The 17,520-nt window shown below is 54.6% G+C and overlaps 2 protein-coding genes across 2 annotated transcripts; one reads left to right on the top strand and one right to left on the bottom strand.

Annotated features, from left to right (window-relative positions):
- Positions 1–271: 271 nt before the first annotated feature.
- Positions 272–6,784, bottom strand: EMWEY_00014840 (hypothetical protein, conserved; the record flags this gene model as incomplete). Its single annotated transcript, XM_013479469.1, has 8 exons — positions 272–595; positions 846–1,096; positions 1,387–1,456; positions 1,958–2,213; positions 2,384–2,826; positions 3,049–3,139; positions 3,505–4,402; positions 4,639–6,784. 8 exons carry the CDS (start codon positions 6,782–6,784, stop codon positions 272–274), a joined length of 4,479 nt encoding a protein of 1,492 aa, XP_013334923.1.
- Positions 6,785–9,526: 2,742 nt separating this feature from the next.
- On the top strand, positions 9,527–17,176 carry EMWEY_00014830 (hypothetical protein, conserved; the record flags this gene model as incomplete). Its single annotated transcript, XM_013479468.1, has 5 exons — positions 9,527–15,727; positions 15,913–16,069; positions 16,190–16,269; positions 16,423–16,515; positions 16,817–17,176. The coding sequence occupies 5 exons, from the start codon at positions 9,527–9,529 to the stop codon at positions 17,174–17,176; spliced, it is 6,891 nt and encodes a 2,296-aa protein (XP_013334922.1).
- Between the last annotated feature and the right edge of the window lie 344 nt (positions 17,177–17,520).

Here is a 17,520-nt window from a genome sequence, read left to right as displayed (position 1 = left end):
TCGCTTTCTCTGCCTCCCTTTTTCTCCTTTCCAGTCTTCTGTTTCTTTAAGTTTCTACCCTATACTAATAATTATTATAATAACAATAATAGTTATTTTTGTCATTTTTACGCCTCCAGTAATAATAATAATTATTATTACTAGTAGTATTAGTATTAGTATTAGTATTAGTATTAGTATTAGTATTAGTATTAGTATTAGTATTAGTATTAGTATTATTTACAATAGTTGTAATAATAAGCGGCAGAGAGAAGGAGACAAAATGCTTAGCTCAGCTGCTCTTATAGCCATAGGCCTGCTGCAGAGCATCAAGAGCAGCAAGCGTGTTGCTGGTGTCTGCCTCTAGTGTCTCCTCAGCCCCAAGGGTCTCCTCCGTGTCTTGGCGTCCTTTAAGTTGGCTGTCTTGCATGGGTAGCTCTTCGCTTACACCGGGGGCACCGCTACCAGGACCAGGGGCCCCCGGGGCTTCAGGCCCCCCCCCAGCAACAGAGGTGCGGAGACGGGGCCTTCGCAGCATCCAATGACGGCTGCTGTTTCCTTTTGTTTCTTCTTCTAACTCATCGTCTGTTAGATCCTCAGCCTCCAACTGTCTCCTCTGAGCAGCACATGCACGCGAACACACGTTCCAGGCCAAATGCTTGCATGCATGCATGCAACACACCCCAAATATGCGTCCAACGAACGCGAAGCCACTGTATGCATACACCATATGCATAAAGGCCCTGTATGCTTGCATGACATGTACAAAGCCCCGCAAGCATGCATGTCATGTACAAAGCCCCTCGTGCATGGAGAGCCATAAGCAGCAAAGAGAAACGACTGTGCTCATTGTGGCTGCGCGTTACCCGCAGCAAAGGAAACTCTTCAAAAATATCCTTGCCAAGGAGGGCGCTGACAGAGGAATCCGACCCCGCATCCGGTCCCGTCTTCTGTTGCTGCTGGTGCTGTTGCTGTTGCTGCTGCTGCTGTGTGAAGGAGACAAAGGCTTCTGCTTGGGGGCAGCAGGACGCAGCAATCTGCGCCACAAAGCTGCGGAGGTTGCGGTCAAGCACAGCTGAGTAGAGGGCCCTTAGATGTACAGAGTGTACTGTCCAGCCTGAGGAGCCCCGCACCATACAACACAATCCCGACCCCAGCTTCTAGCATTTTCTTCTCCTCATAACGAATGAGACTGAAGGGAGCTGGCCTCCCAACACCGTAAAACCCTAGGAATGCCAGCAAACCCGCCCGTCTGTCCCTAAACCCTAAACCCTAAAACCTAGATCCCCATGGTCCTGCTACAGAGACAGTGGGAATTTAACAGAAGCACCGCAAAAGCTACTTAGGCACATAGACACCTTTATATTCTCTTATTTATGTAAAAACAAATAAAAGACAAAAACGTACCCAATAGTGCCAGCTGCCTCTGCCGCAGCTCCGCTGTTGCTGTTGGCTTATTCGACGGCGCCAATATATCCTGCACACAACAGAACAAATATGTATGCATGCGTCCATGCATGCATCGGCTACTGTTGCCTTGCACGCGTGCACTGCTCACGTCGCATTCTAGCGGAGCACTGACCACATCCGCTCTACAGGCTAAACGGAGGCCAACAGGTAAGCTAATGAGAACAGGAGAGGGTTTATGGTTTAGGGTGTAGGGTTTATGCTTGCCTGGAAGGCGAGAACATCTATTAGATGTTTCTCTATAGGGAAAGCGGCGCTGACTCTGTATATCCCCCCTACAACAAATGTTGTTTTGTGGGGTATCTTCATCTGTTCATGGAGATAACACACGCAAAAGAAGAAATAAAGCTGTTGTTGTTGCTGTTCCTGTTGTTGCTCCTGCTGCTCGTGCTGCTGCTTCTGCTGCTCCGGCTGCCCAGTGCTCCGGCTGCTGCTGGTGCCTCTGGTGGTTGTGCAGGTTGCTGCAGCAGCAGCACCTGCAGGAGCAACTGCAGCAGCAGCGCATGCGGACCTGTATAAGAGGTTCGGATAACCAGGCATCATAGTTGTAGTCCTTTACTCGCAGACGGCTGCCCCCTGGCCCAAATTTGTTTCGGGCCCCCCCCGTGAAGTAGACGTCGTAGCGGGGGGCCCCCAAGACAGTAGACAAAAATTTCCTTAGGTGCGGCGAATGAGGGCCTTTTAAAGAGGGTCCCCCAAAACGGGTTGCATGCAAGCACACCTGCTGCGCAGGCAGCAGGTCGAGGGGCAGTCGATCGCCGTATAGACTGAATAGCACATATACCCCATACAAAACCTGCAAAGCTATGCAGCAGCAGCAGCAGCAGGATCAACGGCCGCAACAACAACAGCTGGAGCAACAAGAACAGCATCAGCAACAATGACAACTGTAGCAGAAACGACAACAATAGCATCAGCAAGAACAGCAGCAACTCACCTCGCGACCTCCTCTAAAAGAGGCAGCAGATACTGCTCCTCTCCAAGAGAGACACAAGCAAATGCTGCCCTCAAGAGACTCTCCGCCAGCGCAACATCTTGGGGGGCCCCTTGTACATTATCCACAGCTTGTTGCTGCTCCTGGGCCCCCCGTATTACATTATCTACAGCTTGCTGCTGTTCCTGGGGGCCCCCTTGAACGGACGTGCCTATACCCGAAGGGAAAACTTCTCCTCCCCTGTAGCGCCCGAGGCCGTGGGCTTCGCAGAAGGCTTCCCTTTCCTCTTCATTAAAAAATAACACAGGCGGTGGTTCTAGAGAGGAGACAACAGTAGCATCAGGAGCATCAGCAGCATCAGAAGCAGCAGCTGGCTCCTTTTTTCCATAGCGGCGCTCCAGGAAATACCGCAGGACACTGCGAGTCCAGCCAAGGCTAAAATGCATCTGCAGCGACAACAGCAAACAGCGGAAGCAGCGGCAGCAATAGATACAGCAGCAGCAGTGACAGCAGATGAAGCAGCTTGGAAACCAAGGGCCTCCGCCGACACCTCACACAGATGCTGTCCTGCTGCTGTCCGGCCCCTCATGAGGAGCGGCTGCAGCGACCGGGGACTGAGGAGAGGGACAGCAGCAAGCAAGTGTCTCTGTCATTGTATATCTCCTTACTTCTGTTGTTGCCCACAGGAGGTGGCAAAGGGAAGGAAGAGACAGTAGCTCCCCTTCTGTCTCTAACTTGTGCTGCAGATTCTCTGCCATCCTGTAGCAGCAGCAGCAGCAAAACACCAACAGCAGCAGCACATTAGCGGCAGTAGCTTAGAACGTTCCCATTCCAGGTCCCCATTACCTCGGTTCTGTGCATCAGCTTCTGTTGTGTCTCCTCGTGCCTTTGATCTTTTTTTCTCTCCTTTTGCTAATTGCTGCTATGCTCATTGCTTGTTTATCTGTTGGTTTGCTCGTGTAGAGGGAGCTGTGGGGAATCGCCTGGCTCCTATCTACTGCCTAGTGTTTGCCGTCTCTTATCTTCTGTGTTATCTCTGCTGTCTCCCTTCTGTTGTCTGCCTCTTCCTGTCTCCTGTCTCCTTATTTGTATATATATGTATATTTGTGTGCGTTATTACTTACTTGAGTAGCGCCTCATCAGCAAATCCGATTTGTGCACAAGAGAAGATGAGAGCAGCAGTAGAATCAGGATCGAGTGTCATTGCAGCAATCTGCTGCAGCTGCATTGACAGGGCGTGCTGTACCTTAGGGCGCCGCTGTATATGTGTCCGCACCAGCAGTTTCTCCTCCTGCTGCAGTGCAGCAAGACACCCCAGCAGCCGCAAGAACTCACGCGAAGACGCACGCTGTAGCAGGAAGCACAACCGCCGCATCGCTAGCTGCAGCAGCTGCGGATCTGGCAACCGAAGCAGCAGCAACGCCTGCAGTAGGTCGCAAAGGCTCCCACAATCCAGACACCAGTGGTGCTTCAGCTTGGACTGCAGCTGCTGTTGCAGCTGCTGCTGCAGCTGCTGCAACCCCCTCCTATCAACCTGCTGCAACTGCTGCTGCTGCTGCGGTAACCGTGCTGCAGCAGCTAGTTTACTCAACAGGAGCAGCAGCTGCACACAATCCTCAGCAAATAACCACTCGACCTTCCTCCCCACAGCCCGCAGCAGCTGAGGGACAGCAGGATGCGATAAGTACTCTGCTTCTGATAGACCGACAAGGGCTTGTGTAAGAGCTGCTGGCTGCAGCGCATGCATGCGCTGCTGCAGCGCGGTGCAGCAGCTGTCGAGTGCTCGGGTATCCGTACACCCAGCAAGCCCCAAGCCATACACTGTACGTGCTAGCTGCTTAGGAGAGAAGGATTGCAGCTGCAGCAGCACCTTCTTTGCTATTGCATTTAATAACTCGCTGTTGCTGTACCCTAGGACGGCAAAGGAGACACATGTACTCGATAGCTGCTGTGGGGAAAATGCGCCTATGTGGGGTAACATCGTTACACTTAAATCAGCTAATAAATCCATGTCCTCCACCCCTGCAGCAAACAGCAGCAAATGCAGCAGCAAGGAGCATCACACTCGCAGCCAGCTCGGTATACAGCGCATGCAAGGGCAATGCAGGAGGGCCCCCATTCGCCCGACGGATGAGGACTACAGGGACCTCCATGGGTGGAGAGGGAGGAATGGGCCCCTCCCCCCAAGCCCTAAGCTCTAAAACCCAACCCGTAAACCCTTAACCCTAAACCCCCGCAGTAAGGGAAATATTACATACCTGCTTGGGCATAGGCAGCAGCAACAGTAGCGAGTTGCCTTGCATTAAGCTTGGGGAGACAACTCCTTAAGAGAGGAGTAATGGTATAATCAAAAGTGTCCCTTGCGTCTCCTAATGTACGCCCTAGGGCCCATGCAAACTGTACAGTATCTCCTGGTGCACAAGAGTCACCTTCTGTCTCCACGCGGCGCTGCACTGCAGTAAAGAAGGCCTTATCTGCTGCACCTACTGCAGCAAAGGCCCAGGAGACAGATGCAAGCTCGGACATAGATAGCTGCGGCAGCAGTCCCTTCGCTCGTTGCACAAGAGACAAAAGGAGACTCCTGTCTCTTATCTTAAGTCTTGCTAATGCGCAGCATATACAAGTTAGATCTAGGGGCCTCTGTAGCTGAGGAGACACACGGTAAGCTGCCTTAAGAAGGGCCCCCTGAAGGGCCACCCCCTCTGGTAAAGAGAGACACCCAGGCAGCACAGAGAGACAGTAGAGACAGGTAGCTACTTGATGAGGAGACAGCTGAGGAGACAGTTGCATGCACCGCTGCAGCAGCTGCGGCAACCATCGAGGATGATACTCTAGTTTTGTTAGTCCCCACAACAAGTTTGCTGCACCTTGACTATCTAGCAGCAGCAATGCTGCTTCTGCTGCCTGCAGCAGCACCAAGAACCTCGAGTCCGAGGAGACAGAAGAACCTCCAATAGGAGACACTAAACGTCCTAATCTATGTATTGCCGTCACTACATTGATTGCATCTAACCCATACAATTGTGATAAACGAACACGGGCAGCATCTGCATCAGCAGCAGCAGCAGGTGCTGCTGCTGTTGCTGCAGCTGTAGGTACCACAGCATCTGTTGCTGTTGCTGTTGCTGCTGTTTTATTAGCGTCGGAGATGGAGACAGTTAGCTTGTCGTCTTTGTTGTCAAGGGCCCAAGGAATACTCCCTGTCCCCCCTACTGTCTCTGCTGCTGCAGCAACAGCAGCTAATATACCCTCCGGTGTCTTTGCCCTTATTATCTGCTGCTGTGTATGTAGATGCTGAGGAGACAGTCTCTCCCATACAGAAGGAGGCATCCGTGCTGCATGCGTTGCCTTTGCTGTGGGGCTTTCTGTCTCTATTAATAACGCCGTCTCTTTACCTTCAGCTGTATCTGCAGCAGTAGCACCACGACGGGCCTCAGGGGGCCCCCCACAAGGATCCTCGGAGGGGCCCTCAGTAGACATTGCACCACATGGGCCCCCTGAATGTACGGTTTCGACCCCGGGATCGTCTTCTGGGAAGGGATCCGGTGGAAGGGGAAGACCGTCGGTGGGGCCCAGCTGGTCTGGGGTGCAGCCAGAGGGGCCCCCTTGTTGATTCTGACTCTCCCCTACATTCTTAGAATGTTGTATTGTTGATGAGAGCTCCCAAGACAGCTGAAGGTCCGAGAGGTCCCTCCAGTCAGGCAGAGGGGCACTCTCTTCTGTCTCTGCTGTGCAGCGGCTGCTGTCGCTGGAGGGCCCACTTTGGGGACTCGCAGGCCCTAGTGGGGGCCTTTCACTATTCGTTAGGCCCTGTGCAGCAGCAGCAGCAGCAGCGCTAGCAAATAACGCCTTAGTCCTGCGTCGTGCTGCATTGGCCTGTCTCTGCATGCGTTGCTGCTGCTCCTGCTGCAGCAGCTGCTGCCACAGAGAAGGTTGGTGCAGTGCCTCGTTTGGGTTTAGGCCCTTCACGTTAAATCGCGGCTTTCCAAACTGCCTCGCGTCCCCGGGGGAAGGGCCCCCCTCGTTTTTTGTTGCCCCCCCCTTGGGGCCCCTCCTCAATTCAGCCTTAACAGGGGACCTATAAGACGGAGAACCATATTCATCAATGGGTACTGGTCCCTCCTTAAACATGTCGCCAAATAGGCGGTGCTGCTCCTCAAGGCTATCCTCTCCTTCGTGAGAGGCCCTAGAGGCAGAGGAACCGGGACTCTGTACCCCTTGAGGGAAAGCACCGACGGGGGCCCCTCCATCGTCTGCTCCCCTGGGAGGGGGTCCACCACAAGAGGCCGCCCTGTCTGTTTGGCGGGCCGGTAGGCTACTGAAGAGGCGTGGGCTCCTGGTGAGGAACCTTCTAGAGAACTCAGAAGGGATGCACAGGGAAGGGGCCCCGACGAAGGGCCTCATGGGGGCCCACCTGAGGTACTTGTTCTTAAAGGGTACAACGGATAATAAAAACAGTATTTGTATCTCAAATTTAAAAACACGAAGAAAGAAGGATCCTTAAGACAAACAAAAACAAAGAAGAAACCCTGAGGGGGGCCCCCTTCGTACAAACAGACACAGATGGGTGGGATTAAATGTCATTATTCTCCTGTACTTCCTTTTCAAAGCGATTAACTAAGAAATAAAAAAGAAGCAACAAACAAAAATAAATACAAAGAAGAACACAGATTCCGTTTTGCACGGGAAGATCTGCTTGTGCGTCTTCGATTCCAGGGGGGCCCCTTGGGGGCCCCCCTCGGGGGCCTTATGGTACCCTCGATACCGTACCCCAATGGAGTTACACACCAGTAGCAGTTTAGCAGAGGAAGCAAGCCAACAACAAACACAAAAACAATAAATTTTACAAGCCGTCGTGTAGGAAGAACTCGTGCAGTTTGAAGAAAACCACTACAAGGGGGCGCCCACTACCTGGGCGTAAGTACACACTGGAGGTCATAGAGGTCTGAAGAGGGTCCCCCGACACAGGTCTGGGGCCACCCGTCAAGACTTCAGGGGCCCGCTACTGCCTGGCGGCGACTGCATCAGGGGGAGAGAGCCTTTCTCTCCTGCCTGCTAACACACAACAGATGGTGTCTCCTAATCCCTACGAAGAACGACTAAATCCGTCACCACCACGTAGTTTCTTTTAACGGTTTTATTTGCAAGTAAATTGTTGTTGTTGCTGCTTCTGCTTCAATTGGGCTTGCTGCTGCGCTGTTCGTGCATGCGTGCAGCGCATCGAGCGGCCCGCTACATTGCCTGATTGCAGGTTGGGTTGTTGTTACTTAGCAGCAACAACAACAACAACACGTTGATTGAAAGAGACGACTGCAGCTGTCTCCTTTTGCGCAGTCCGTCACTGTTGAGTTGCTCAATAGGGACAGGTCCCTTCATGCTATTTAATAATTATTTGCTGCACTACAGATTGAATTGCCTTTTATTCAACAATTCGCATGCAAACTTGTCACTAAGGAAAGAGACAAAGACGCATATAATGTTTGTATATACAATGGCTAATACAAAGCCTTAAAGAGGACACACTGCATGCAAAAAACAGCTCCATTATACTCCCTCCGCCTTCCTGCGTGCAGCCACATGCAGCAACAAATGGGCAATGATTAGCTGCATGCGCAAGGATACCGCGGATTTGGGGAGGGAACTACTGCAACTTTACAGCCCCTGAGAAACCCTAAACCCTAAACCCTTAGGACCTACACCTCCCACCTTCGCCTTGATTGTACTACTAAGGGTTTGTTGCTCAGTAACAGCCTACTTCAATTAAGGCCCCAAACTTACCCTCTATCTAAGAAGGAAGTGTTCTGCTGCTGCTGTAGTTGCTGCTCCTGCATTTTCTGCCGCCTTCTTGCTCGCTCCACACGCAGAAACTGGGGACGTTTGCTGGTTTAGGCAATAAGGTCCTGATGAATTACTTATACCTGCATAACTGTCTCCTGTGGGCGTCTCTTATCTGTCTCTTAAAGATATAAACAAGGCTAATGTGTGGTAGTATTAATAGCAGAAAGATACAACTGTTGAAGGTCACTGCATGAGGACACTGGCGTATATACAGCTAGCTATACAGCAGACTAAACCCTAATAAGAAAAAAAGAATAAACAGAGGAAACAAAGAGCCATCACAACTAAACAAAGCCTCATTTAAGCCTTTTTACAGCCAACAGCACTACAGGAAGATCCACCGCTGTAGCGCTGCTGTTGCTGAAGGTCTAGCGCACGACTAACCCAGAAATGCATGCATGTTGTTTGTACGCATGTATACACGCAACGAAAACAACAAAACCTGCGGTGGACAGGCAGCACCTAAGGGGGCCGACCGTCTCCGGCTAAGAGCGAGGATGTGCATAGGCAGCAGACTCTACAGCAGCACAGGTCCGTGCCGCTGCTGTTATAGCTGTTGTTGTTATTGCTGCTGCTGCTGCACAGTACTGTGCTGCATCTTGTTTGTATTTTTTGCTGTGTTTATCGCTCTCGGGCCCAACCCCACCGTGCCGTCCCCCCGAGGGGGGCCCCACGCGGGGGGCCTTTCCTACATAGAAGGTGGCTAAAGGGGCATCTAAAGTCTTCCTATAGAATAATGGCTTTAAATTATATTTAAATAACAAAGGAAAAGCTTAAAGTGCTGGACAGGGGCAGCAACGGTGCTACGGGCAAACCATCGGGAATAAAGGGGCGGCTGCCGGAGCTGCTGGAGCGTTGCAACAACAGCAACAACGGCAGCAGCTGCTGCAGCTGGAGGTGCTGGGGGGGGAGGAGGAGTTGATGACAGCGTAAATATCTCCTCATTAATAAGGTTGTTTTCTCAAGTTTTCTTTGTTTTTAGATGCTAGTATCCTCGGGTGTTTATAAACACTCCTGTGCTGCTGCGCCGATGCGCCCTAGAACTGTAACGGCAGCAGCGGCAGATTGTAAATAGGAAACCCTTCCTCTTCCGTCTCCTTTTTCCCTCTCTCCTTTTTATATCTTCTTGCTGAAGTGCTGCACATACACAGCCCCTATCTCCGAACGTAGGCCTGTCATCAGGAAGGGGCCCCCAGCCCTTTCTTGCCGCCACCAGCTGTAGCAGCACACCCGAAAAGGGCCCCCATCTGGCACTTGTTCTTGTTAGTGCTGCTGCTGCTCCTTCTCCTGCTGCTGCTGCTGCCTTTTATGCCGAGGCATCCCCCCCAAAACCACGGGGAGACCAGCAGCCATGTCTTTGCCCCAGGTCTGCTTCAAGGAGACACAGTCGCAGCAGACCTCCCCAAGAATACAGAGGGGCCCCCTGGCACGTGTGGGGCCCCACAACAGGGGCCCTCCGGCTCCCCAGGGCCGGTGGGGCAGCAGCATCATAGGGCAGATCACAACTCGACAGGGGTAAGGAGGCTGACTCCGTCTACACAGATAACCCCCCCTGCACTGGAAGGGGGGCCCCCAGGGGGCCCCCCCCCAGTGTCTCCTCTCGGCAGGGGGGGCCCTAGCGGCCTCCAGATAACGGAGGGCCTCCCCAAAGATGTTGAATGTCTCCCTAGGCAGCAAGAAGGCATTCCTAAACCCTTCAGCACGATGGCTGTGAGCGCCACAAAACAACCCCCTGGGCAGCCGCCGTCGGTGCAGCAGCAGGCAGGGGGCCCCCGGGGGCCTTCTTCCCGCTGCTCTCATTTTATGACTGCTGCCACCCCTAACACGAGACCCTGGGGCCCCTTAGGCCGCAGACACGGCCACAGCGTAGCACGCTCAACTCGCATAGGCAGGGGAGGCCCCGATGGTCCCCCAGGAGGTACCCCAAGAACCCCAAACACTGCACGGGAAGCAGGAACAGCAGCAGCAACAGCAGCAGTTGTAAGAAGAGCACCTTCCCAGGGCCTCGTTAAATGCCTCAACTCGCAGCGCGGCTGTAGGGGCCCCACAAGGAGGCCCCTAGAAAGCAACCGTAGGGTCCGTTTCTGGTGGCCGCAAGGCCCAAGCGTCGGGGGTCCCCAAGACTTGAGGGGCCCCTATTCCGCTCACGCAGCAGCAACAACAGCAGCAGCAGCCGCAGCAGCACAAACAGCAGTAGACCCCACCTCTCCATCAGCTAACAACATGGAGAGGGCGCAGCGCCCAGCAAGTATTCCTCTTCCGGCTGCAGCGCTTGCAGGTCCTCCTGTTGCCAGCAACAGCAACAGGAATAGCAGCAGCAGCAGAGGGGAGCAGACATCAGAAGCTCTGCCTCCTCCCCCACCGCAAAGGGGACCTGTTATTGCCAGGAGGGCATGCAGCACATGCATTAAACTGGTCCAAGGGAATTGCTATCGTCCAGCAGCAGCAACAACAACAGAAGCAGCAGCAACAGGAACAGCAGCAACAGCAGCGACTACAATGGTCGCGCAGGCAGCAGCAGGAGCAGCAGCTGCAGCACAAACAGCAGGGCCTCCTCCCTGTTCAAGTGGAGAGGGCCCGGAAGGTACATTACAGCGCATGCAGGCGCATGCATCAGCACAAAGAGGAGGCAGCAAAGGAGGAGGTGTACATACATCCCAAGCTCTCCTGTCTCCTTCTACTCCCCACACACTTGGTGCTGTTAAGGGGGCCATCTTTTGTCCCCATGAGGGCCCCCTAACAAAGGGGGGACAGCCACCTACGCGAGAGGTTGCTGCAGCAGCAACAGCAGCAGCACCAGCACCTCTTGCAGCAGAGGGGGTCTCCGTTGCGGCCACCCGTGCTGCTGCAGTGGCGAAGGCTGCTGCTGCTGTTGCTGCTGCAGCACAGGCAGAGGTTGAGGCTGCTGCTGCTGTTGCAGCATGGGGAGACAGTAGAAAATGTATCTCCAACTGCAGCACGCTTACAACAAACGAGCAGCGACGGGAGCAGCTAGTATTGATCTTGCGGCTTCTGCTGCTGCTGCCACCGGAGCTGCAGCACGCCATTCAAGCCCGTCTCTTTATGCTGCAGCAGATGCAACAGCAGCAACACAGATGGGCCTTCAGCTGCTCAGATCCCTGGCCTAAGAGGGCAGCAACAACAGCAGATCTACCTGTCACCCTCATGGCCTCGGGGGTTGTTGGAACCCCTTGGAAGCAGCAGCAGCAGCAGCCGTTGCATGCAGCATCAGCTGCTGGTGCTACTGCTGCTCCTTGTCCCTCACCGTCAGGACCCCACACCTTGAAGGGCAGAGATGTGCGGCAAGCCAGCAGCAGCAGCAGCAGCAAATCCGTCGGTGCGGCAGCAAGGTTCACCCCAAGCTGTGCACAGCAGCAAGACCACAACAAGATGCAGCAAGAGAATAGCCCGCAGCAGCAGCAGCAGCAGCAACAGCAGCAAATGCTGCGGCAGCACAATGCAGCAAACTCTACAGTCAATGGTCTCTTTATGTCCGCCACCTTACAGGCTTCCGCAGTGCTACAACTTACACCTGGGAGACACGGAGGCGAGCGTGCAGCAGCCCCCTCAGCAGCAGCAGCAGCAGCAGCAGGGAGCACAGCAATGGTGCGCTCCTCAATTAGCGGGATGGCATCCAGCTGCAGATGCCGCGGCAGCGCTGCAGCAGGGCTTTCTCGTTACCCTGTGTCCTTTCCTGCTCACGGCAGAGGCACACTGCAGCAGCAGCAACAGCAGCAGCAGCAGCAGGAGGTTCCTGCTGCCGGGGACGGTGGTGCAGGAGCACCTTGCTGCAGCAACAGCGGCAGCTGCTCAGGAGCAGTGCAGTCTTCATGTCGGTGTCTTCATCGTGTCCCCTCTAGTCAAGCTGGGGAGGCACTTTTAATGTTAGGGGGGTGTTCGCGCTCTTCGGTCTCCTCTTGGGGAGGAGCGTGCAGATGCTGCAGTGCAGCAACAGCAGCTGGTGCTAGCAGCAGCAGCAGCACAAACAGCAGCAGCTGTCGTGGAGAGCGCGGAGGAATGCCAAACAGCATGCAAGTGCAGCAACACCACCATCAGAATGCAGCAACGGCTGCAGCAGCAGCAACCGCTGCTGCTGCTGGTACCGTGGGGCCCCGATCTCAACGTGGCAGCGCACCGCTGCTATGTTACTACTCAACAGCTAGCCAATTAAGTGCCACCAACTCAGGTAGGTTGCATACATCACGAGGAGCAGCAGAGTGCTGCCACGTCGCCCGCAAGAACTGCTGCAGCAACGCGTCTTCGCTGGGGCAGCAGCAACAGCAACAGCAGATGGCGAGGGAAAACGGGAACGTAGCAGCAGCTGCAACAGCAGCTGCTGCTGCAGCTGGGCCCAACAACTCCTTTGGCAACGGGATGGATAATTGCATGCAGAGCGAAGGCGGCTCTTTCTTGTCAGCACACCCACAGTCACCCATGAGGTGTAGAGGACAGCAGCAGCGGCAGCAACAGCAACAGCAGCAGCAGCAGCAGGCGGCATGTTCTGTAACAGCAGCTCAAGCTTCCCACGCAGGGGGAGTCAGCGTGAGTCCGTCGACCGGCGGCAGCTGCAGCAGCTGCAACAATTGCAGCAGCACGCGCTGGGGCAATCAGGGGGCATTGCAAATGGATGTCTCGTTGCTGCCGTCTTTGTTGCGGCCTCAAGCTGCTGTTGATGCATGCAAAGCATCAGCAGATTCCGCTGCGCTTGGGGGGCCACCCTCTAGGTTGCTGCGTGCGGCTGCTGCAAGAGGTAGGGAACCGGGGCCCTTGGCCCTCGCGTTGCCGTCTAACAGCGGCGATAGCAGCACGGCGCGGAGTAGCAGCAACAGCAGCGGTAATTGCAGCAGCAGCAGCAGCAGCAGCGGCAGCAGGAGCACCAACAGCATCAGCGATGGAGGCCAAAGCACAGCAACACAAGGAACAGAAGGGGAAGCTGCAGAGACAGAGGAGGAGGAGCAGAAGCAGGAACAGAGGGCAACTACAGCAGCAGCAGCTGCTGCTGCTGCTGCACCAGCAGCTGCTGCTGCTGCTGCACCAGCAGCACCAGCAACAGCAGCACAAGCAGCAGCTACTGCTGCTACGGTTGCTGCTGCTGCATTGTCCCGTGCGCGGTCGCACCCAGCAGAACCGCCGCAGCTGTCGGGGCTGCTGGCAGGTGCTCCTGTGTCTCCTGGAGACAGCAGGTGTCTGTCTCCTCCTGCGGTCCCGTTTATTCGTTTATCTTCTGCCGATATTGCTGCTGCAGCAGAGGGACAGAAGAGTGCTCCTGCGGCTGATGATGGAGGGCAGACAACAAGGGAGGGAATGGGACTGCCTCCTTTGTCTTGGGGGGCAGATGAGGGCCCATTTGTCCCTTCTTCAACAGAGACACTCCCGCGGTGCCTCCTTTCTACTTTGCCTGCGGGGTCGGGAGACAGTAGCGCCGCTGCAGCACATGGATTCGCAAAGCCTACGAGTCTCCTTTTTGCATCAGGAGACCCAAGGAGATACAACGGTCCCCTTATGCAGAGTGCAGTTGTCTCCGTTGAAGCTGTCCCCTTGGGGATAGCAGATCCGTCGGGGGAAAGGGTGGCGAAGAGTCCCCCTGGGAAGAGGGGGAAGGACGAAGCAGACCTGCAGCAGCAGCAGCAAGATGATCAAGAACAACAGGAACAAGAAGCTGCTGCGCTGCTGCGGCTGCTGCCGGTAACGATGCGGTCATTGGCGTCAGACAACTCATCCAAGCAGCAGCAGGGCCGGTGCCCTCGCTCTTGCCCCAATCTGCTGAGACCAGAAGCAGCAGCAACAGCAGCAGCGGCAGCAGCCGCAGACAAGTTAATGCTGGGCAGTCTTAGTCGTGGTGTTGTGTCTTGGGTACCGAAGACACAACGCAAGAGGAGAAAGGGTCTCTTTCCCCTTGGCTGTTGCCAGCCGCCTCCTCGTTTTGCTGTCCCTTGTCCCTCTGTTAGTCTAGGGTCTCTGCAGCAGAGCCAGGTCCTCTTCTCCGAGGAGCCGCTACACTGCGCAGCTCCTGCTTGTCCCCCCTCTGGTGTCGCCTCCCCCTCTGCATGCATAAGGAGATGGAGCAGAGGGCCCTGGGGGCCCTCTATCTCCCGCAGCAGTTGCGCGCTGCAGCAAACTCAGCAACAGCGGCAGAAGGAAGGGAATGCAAGAAGGGCGACCGAGGTGACAGTACGATCGGAGAAAGGAGACAAAAGACGCGATCAGGAGACAACAAGCAGAAGCACCACCGTCCTAAGGCAGGAGCCCCCCCTTGGCAGGTGCTCTCCCGCTTGGGGCCTTAAAGGTGTTGGGTTGATGCCCGGAGCCAGTCACCGGCGAGCAGCAGCAGATACTGCTGCAGCCGCAGCAGAAACTAGCGCAGCCGCAGCAGAAACGCCGAAGTCTAGTATTGTTGCAGAGCCAGCGGGGGAGGAGAGACAGCAAGACGACTCCGAAGTGTGGGGACCTTTGCCTGCAGCAAACAGGCGAAGTGTCCCCTTTGGAGACACCTTGGAGCAGCTGTTGTCTAAGCTTGTGGGGCCGCCAGCTAGTACTAGGCCTGTGGAGACGGTCGAGGCCCTCCTTAAGGACCTGATGGTGTCTTTTCAAGAAGGGGCAGCAGCAACAAGGGAAACTGCAGGCCTTATACCTCCCGTCGCAGCTAAGCAGCAGACAGACGACATGCCGTGTGCAGATGCGGATAGGCGAGAGGGGGGGGGGCCGAGGCCCCCACGAGAGGACGGCACCCAAGACGAGAACGAGAGGCCCCCCGTATATGGCAGGAGCACCGAGCATTGTTTACCTGGAGACCTAGCAGATATCCTGAAAACGGAAAGAGAGGCACAAAAGACTCTTTTGCTTGAGCACCAGCAGCTGTGGGAAGATGTTGCCACAAAGGCGGCTAGGCTACAAGCAGCAGGCGATTGCACTGGTGCTGTAGGAGTGCAAGCAGCAGCTATTGAACGTCTGTGCCACTGCGCGCTGCAGCGGGCAGTAAGTGCTCGGCGAGCTTTTGGGGCCTTGCAAGTGGAGGACGAGAGGAGAGTGCAGCTTCTGCAGCAGTACGAAGCAGAGGCAACGCGGCTTCTGTACATGCAACAAGGGAAGACAGAAGAGCGGCTGCATAAAGAGAGCCAGTCGCAGCAGGAACCATCTGTGCATGCGCCCCCCATGGGCTCGATGCAGGGGGGGCAGCAAGCAGCAGAGCCGGCCACATCAGATTCCTCTTCAGACTCTTGCACGGGTAGTCACGCGCTGCTCCGCAACACTTCTGTGTCGCCGGAGCTGTTGTTGCACAGCGGCCCGGACAGCGTGAGTCAGCGCGTGTCTTCCCTACGCCGCGCGGCCGAAGCCTCTCGAGACGTAACAGCAGCAACAGCAACAGCAACAGTAGCACTAACAACAGCCAACAGCATCGGCAGCAATGCTACGGGACTTGCGGCAGCTACACGCAAAGGGGAAGCCCTGTTGAGCTCGCAGGACGCCGCGTCGCGTGCGGAGGAGAGGAGTCCGCTCGAGCCAACTGAAGTAAGCCCTGCGTTGTCTTACGTAGTTCTAAAGACAGCTTTAAGGAGGCATAGTTCCGGCACATACACATACAACACAGAGGTGTTACTAGCGGCCACAATGAGATATGACAAGGGGTAGAATGATTATCTGAGCTACTAAATGTATATATAGCGAGTCATTTTGGTTGTGGGGTTTCTGGACAGGACGCGCTGTTACACTTTGAGCACAACCAGCAGTTGGTTGCGGCCTTTCTGAACGATTTCGCGGCCTGGGAATTCAATTGTTCAGCCGAAAACGACGCTGAATTGGCCTTCTTAAAGCAGCTGCAAACCGAGTACGCAGCAGCAGCAGCGGCCGCAGGTGAGCATATTCGCCCTTGAGCTAACACCTGACTTTCTTCAAGTGTAGGAGCAATTCTTTCTGTTCCGCGAAATGCGTGCACCGTAATATCTTCTCTTTGTATTTATTCGGTGCATACAGGTGGCACTGAACAACTTCCCCTCAGTACTTTCCTGCTGCAGAAGAGAGAAGAAGCCCTCAAGAGTTTACCGCCCGAGATGGTAAGGTGTAATAATGCGCCGTTGTGCCTTTAACGTCACTTCCATTTTAGCTGTATAGTATTTAGAAACTGCAGCAGCCACTGTCTATGGGGCATCTTAAGGCCGTGCACACAAACTGACAAGCCAGCAGGAACCAGCTGCGTTTCTGTGCAGGCATCAGCTGAGCAGGTCAAGGCAGTGCTGCAACCTGTCGCGCAGCAAGTTGCTGCACGTTTGCCGCCCATTGAGGCTTTGCTTCAAAATCAGGTAGGATGCAGCAACCTTCTTGGAAATCAGCCGCAGGTCGAGCTGTGTTCGTCCAAAGAAAGTTCGAAAATCGTTGCTTCTGTGTAGTCAGAGGTCGCATGCCCTGTGTTTGTGGTGTGCACCTTGATGGAGCCCAAGTGACGTGTTTTAAGAAGTTGACGGGCGTTCTATCGTTACAAAAGCAAAATGTGGTGCATGAGTGGCTGTTTCTTATTTTCAGGGGAGCCTACATGAAGGCTGTTTCGTTTTGTTATTTAGTGCATTCAGTAGGACAGCCTGTCGTGCGGTGAATGCGGCTCAGGTAAAGACTTCTGTGGACATGCTGATGGGGAACCCTACAGGCCACCAGCGCTTGTTGAAACTTTGCAGATCCGATCAGCTTGCAAACAAGTTGGAAGCCAAGCAAATGCGCCACTCCAGCAGCAGCCCAAAGGACTCTTCTGGGGCCACACCTGAAAAGGGCCTACATGGCACAGCAGCGCATGATGATGGGTGTCTCGAAGGACACATGGCCGCCGAGCAGCTCGAAGAAGTAGAAGCTCTGGTGAAGGCCGAGCTGAAGCAGCTCACAGATGCATGCGCCAAGTCGCTTCAGGAGGCAACACGGCTGCTCCAGGACGTGATGCAAGTCGAAGTGAAACGTCTCCCCAAGACTCCGTGATTGCATCGACATGAATACATCTAAATATACACTCGTTTATTTATACATTTTTGTATGAGCGATGCTTGCGTACTAACAGGCTGGAAGCGAGCCCCCAGAAATGCCGTCCTCCTTTAGGTGAGGTCACTGCTCTCCCCTGGGGGTTGTTTGAACAATTAGAGCAAACACCCCAGCCTGCAGCGGACCCGCGTGGGCCCTGGAACCAGGTGATCTAAACCCTAGGGGATTTCATTTTCTACTTCTGTCACAAATTTGACAGCGCAGCCGCTGGCACGTGCGATCTTCGCAGCGACATTTGCAGCGGTCTGCTTTACACGACGCAGGCACCGCTCGGGCAGATCACA

Source organism: Eimeria maxima, genomic scaffold (genome assembly GCF_000499605.1).
Source record: "Eimeria maxima Weybridge genomic scaffold, Emw_scaff116, whole genome shotgun sequence".
Taxonomy (NCBI): domain Eukaryota; phylum Apicomplexa; class Conoidasida; order Eucoccidiorida; family Eimeriidae; genus Eimeria; species Eimeria maxima.
The sequence above is the reverse complement of the archived record's forward strand: the minus strand, read 5'-3'. Positions and strand labels throughout refer to the sequence as shown.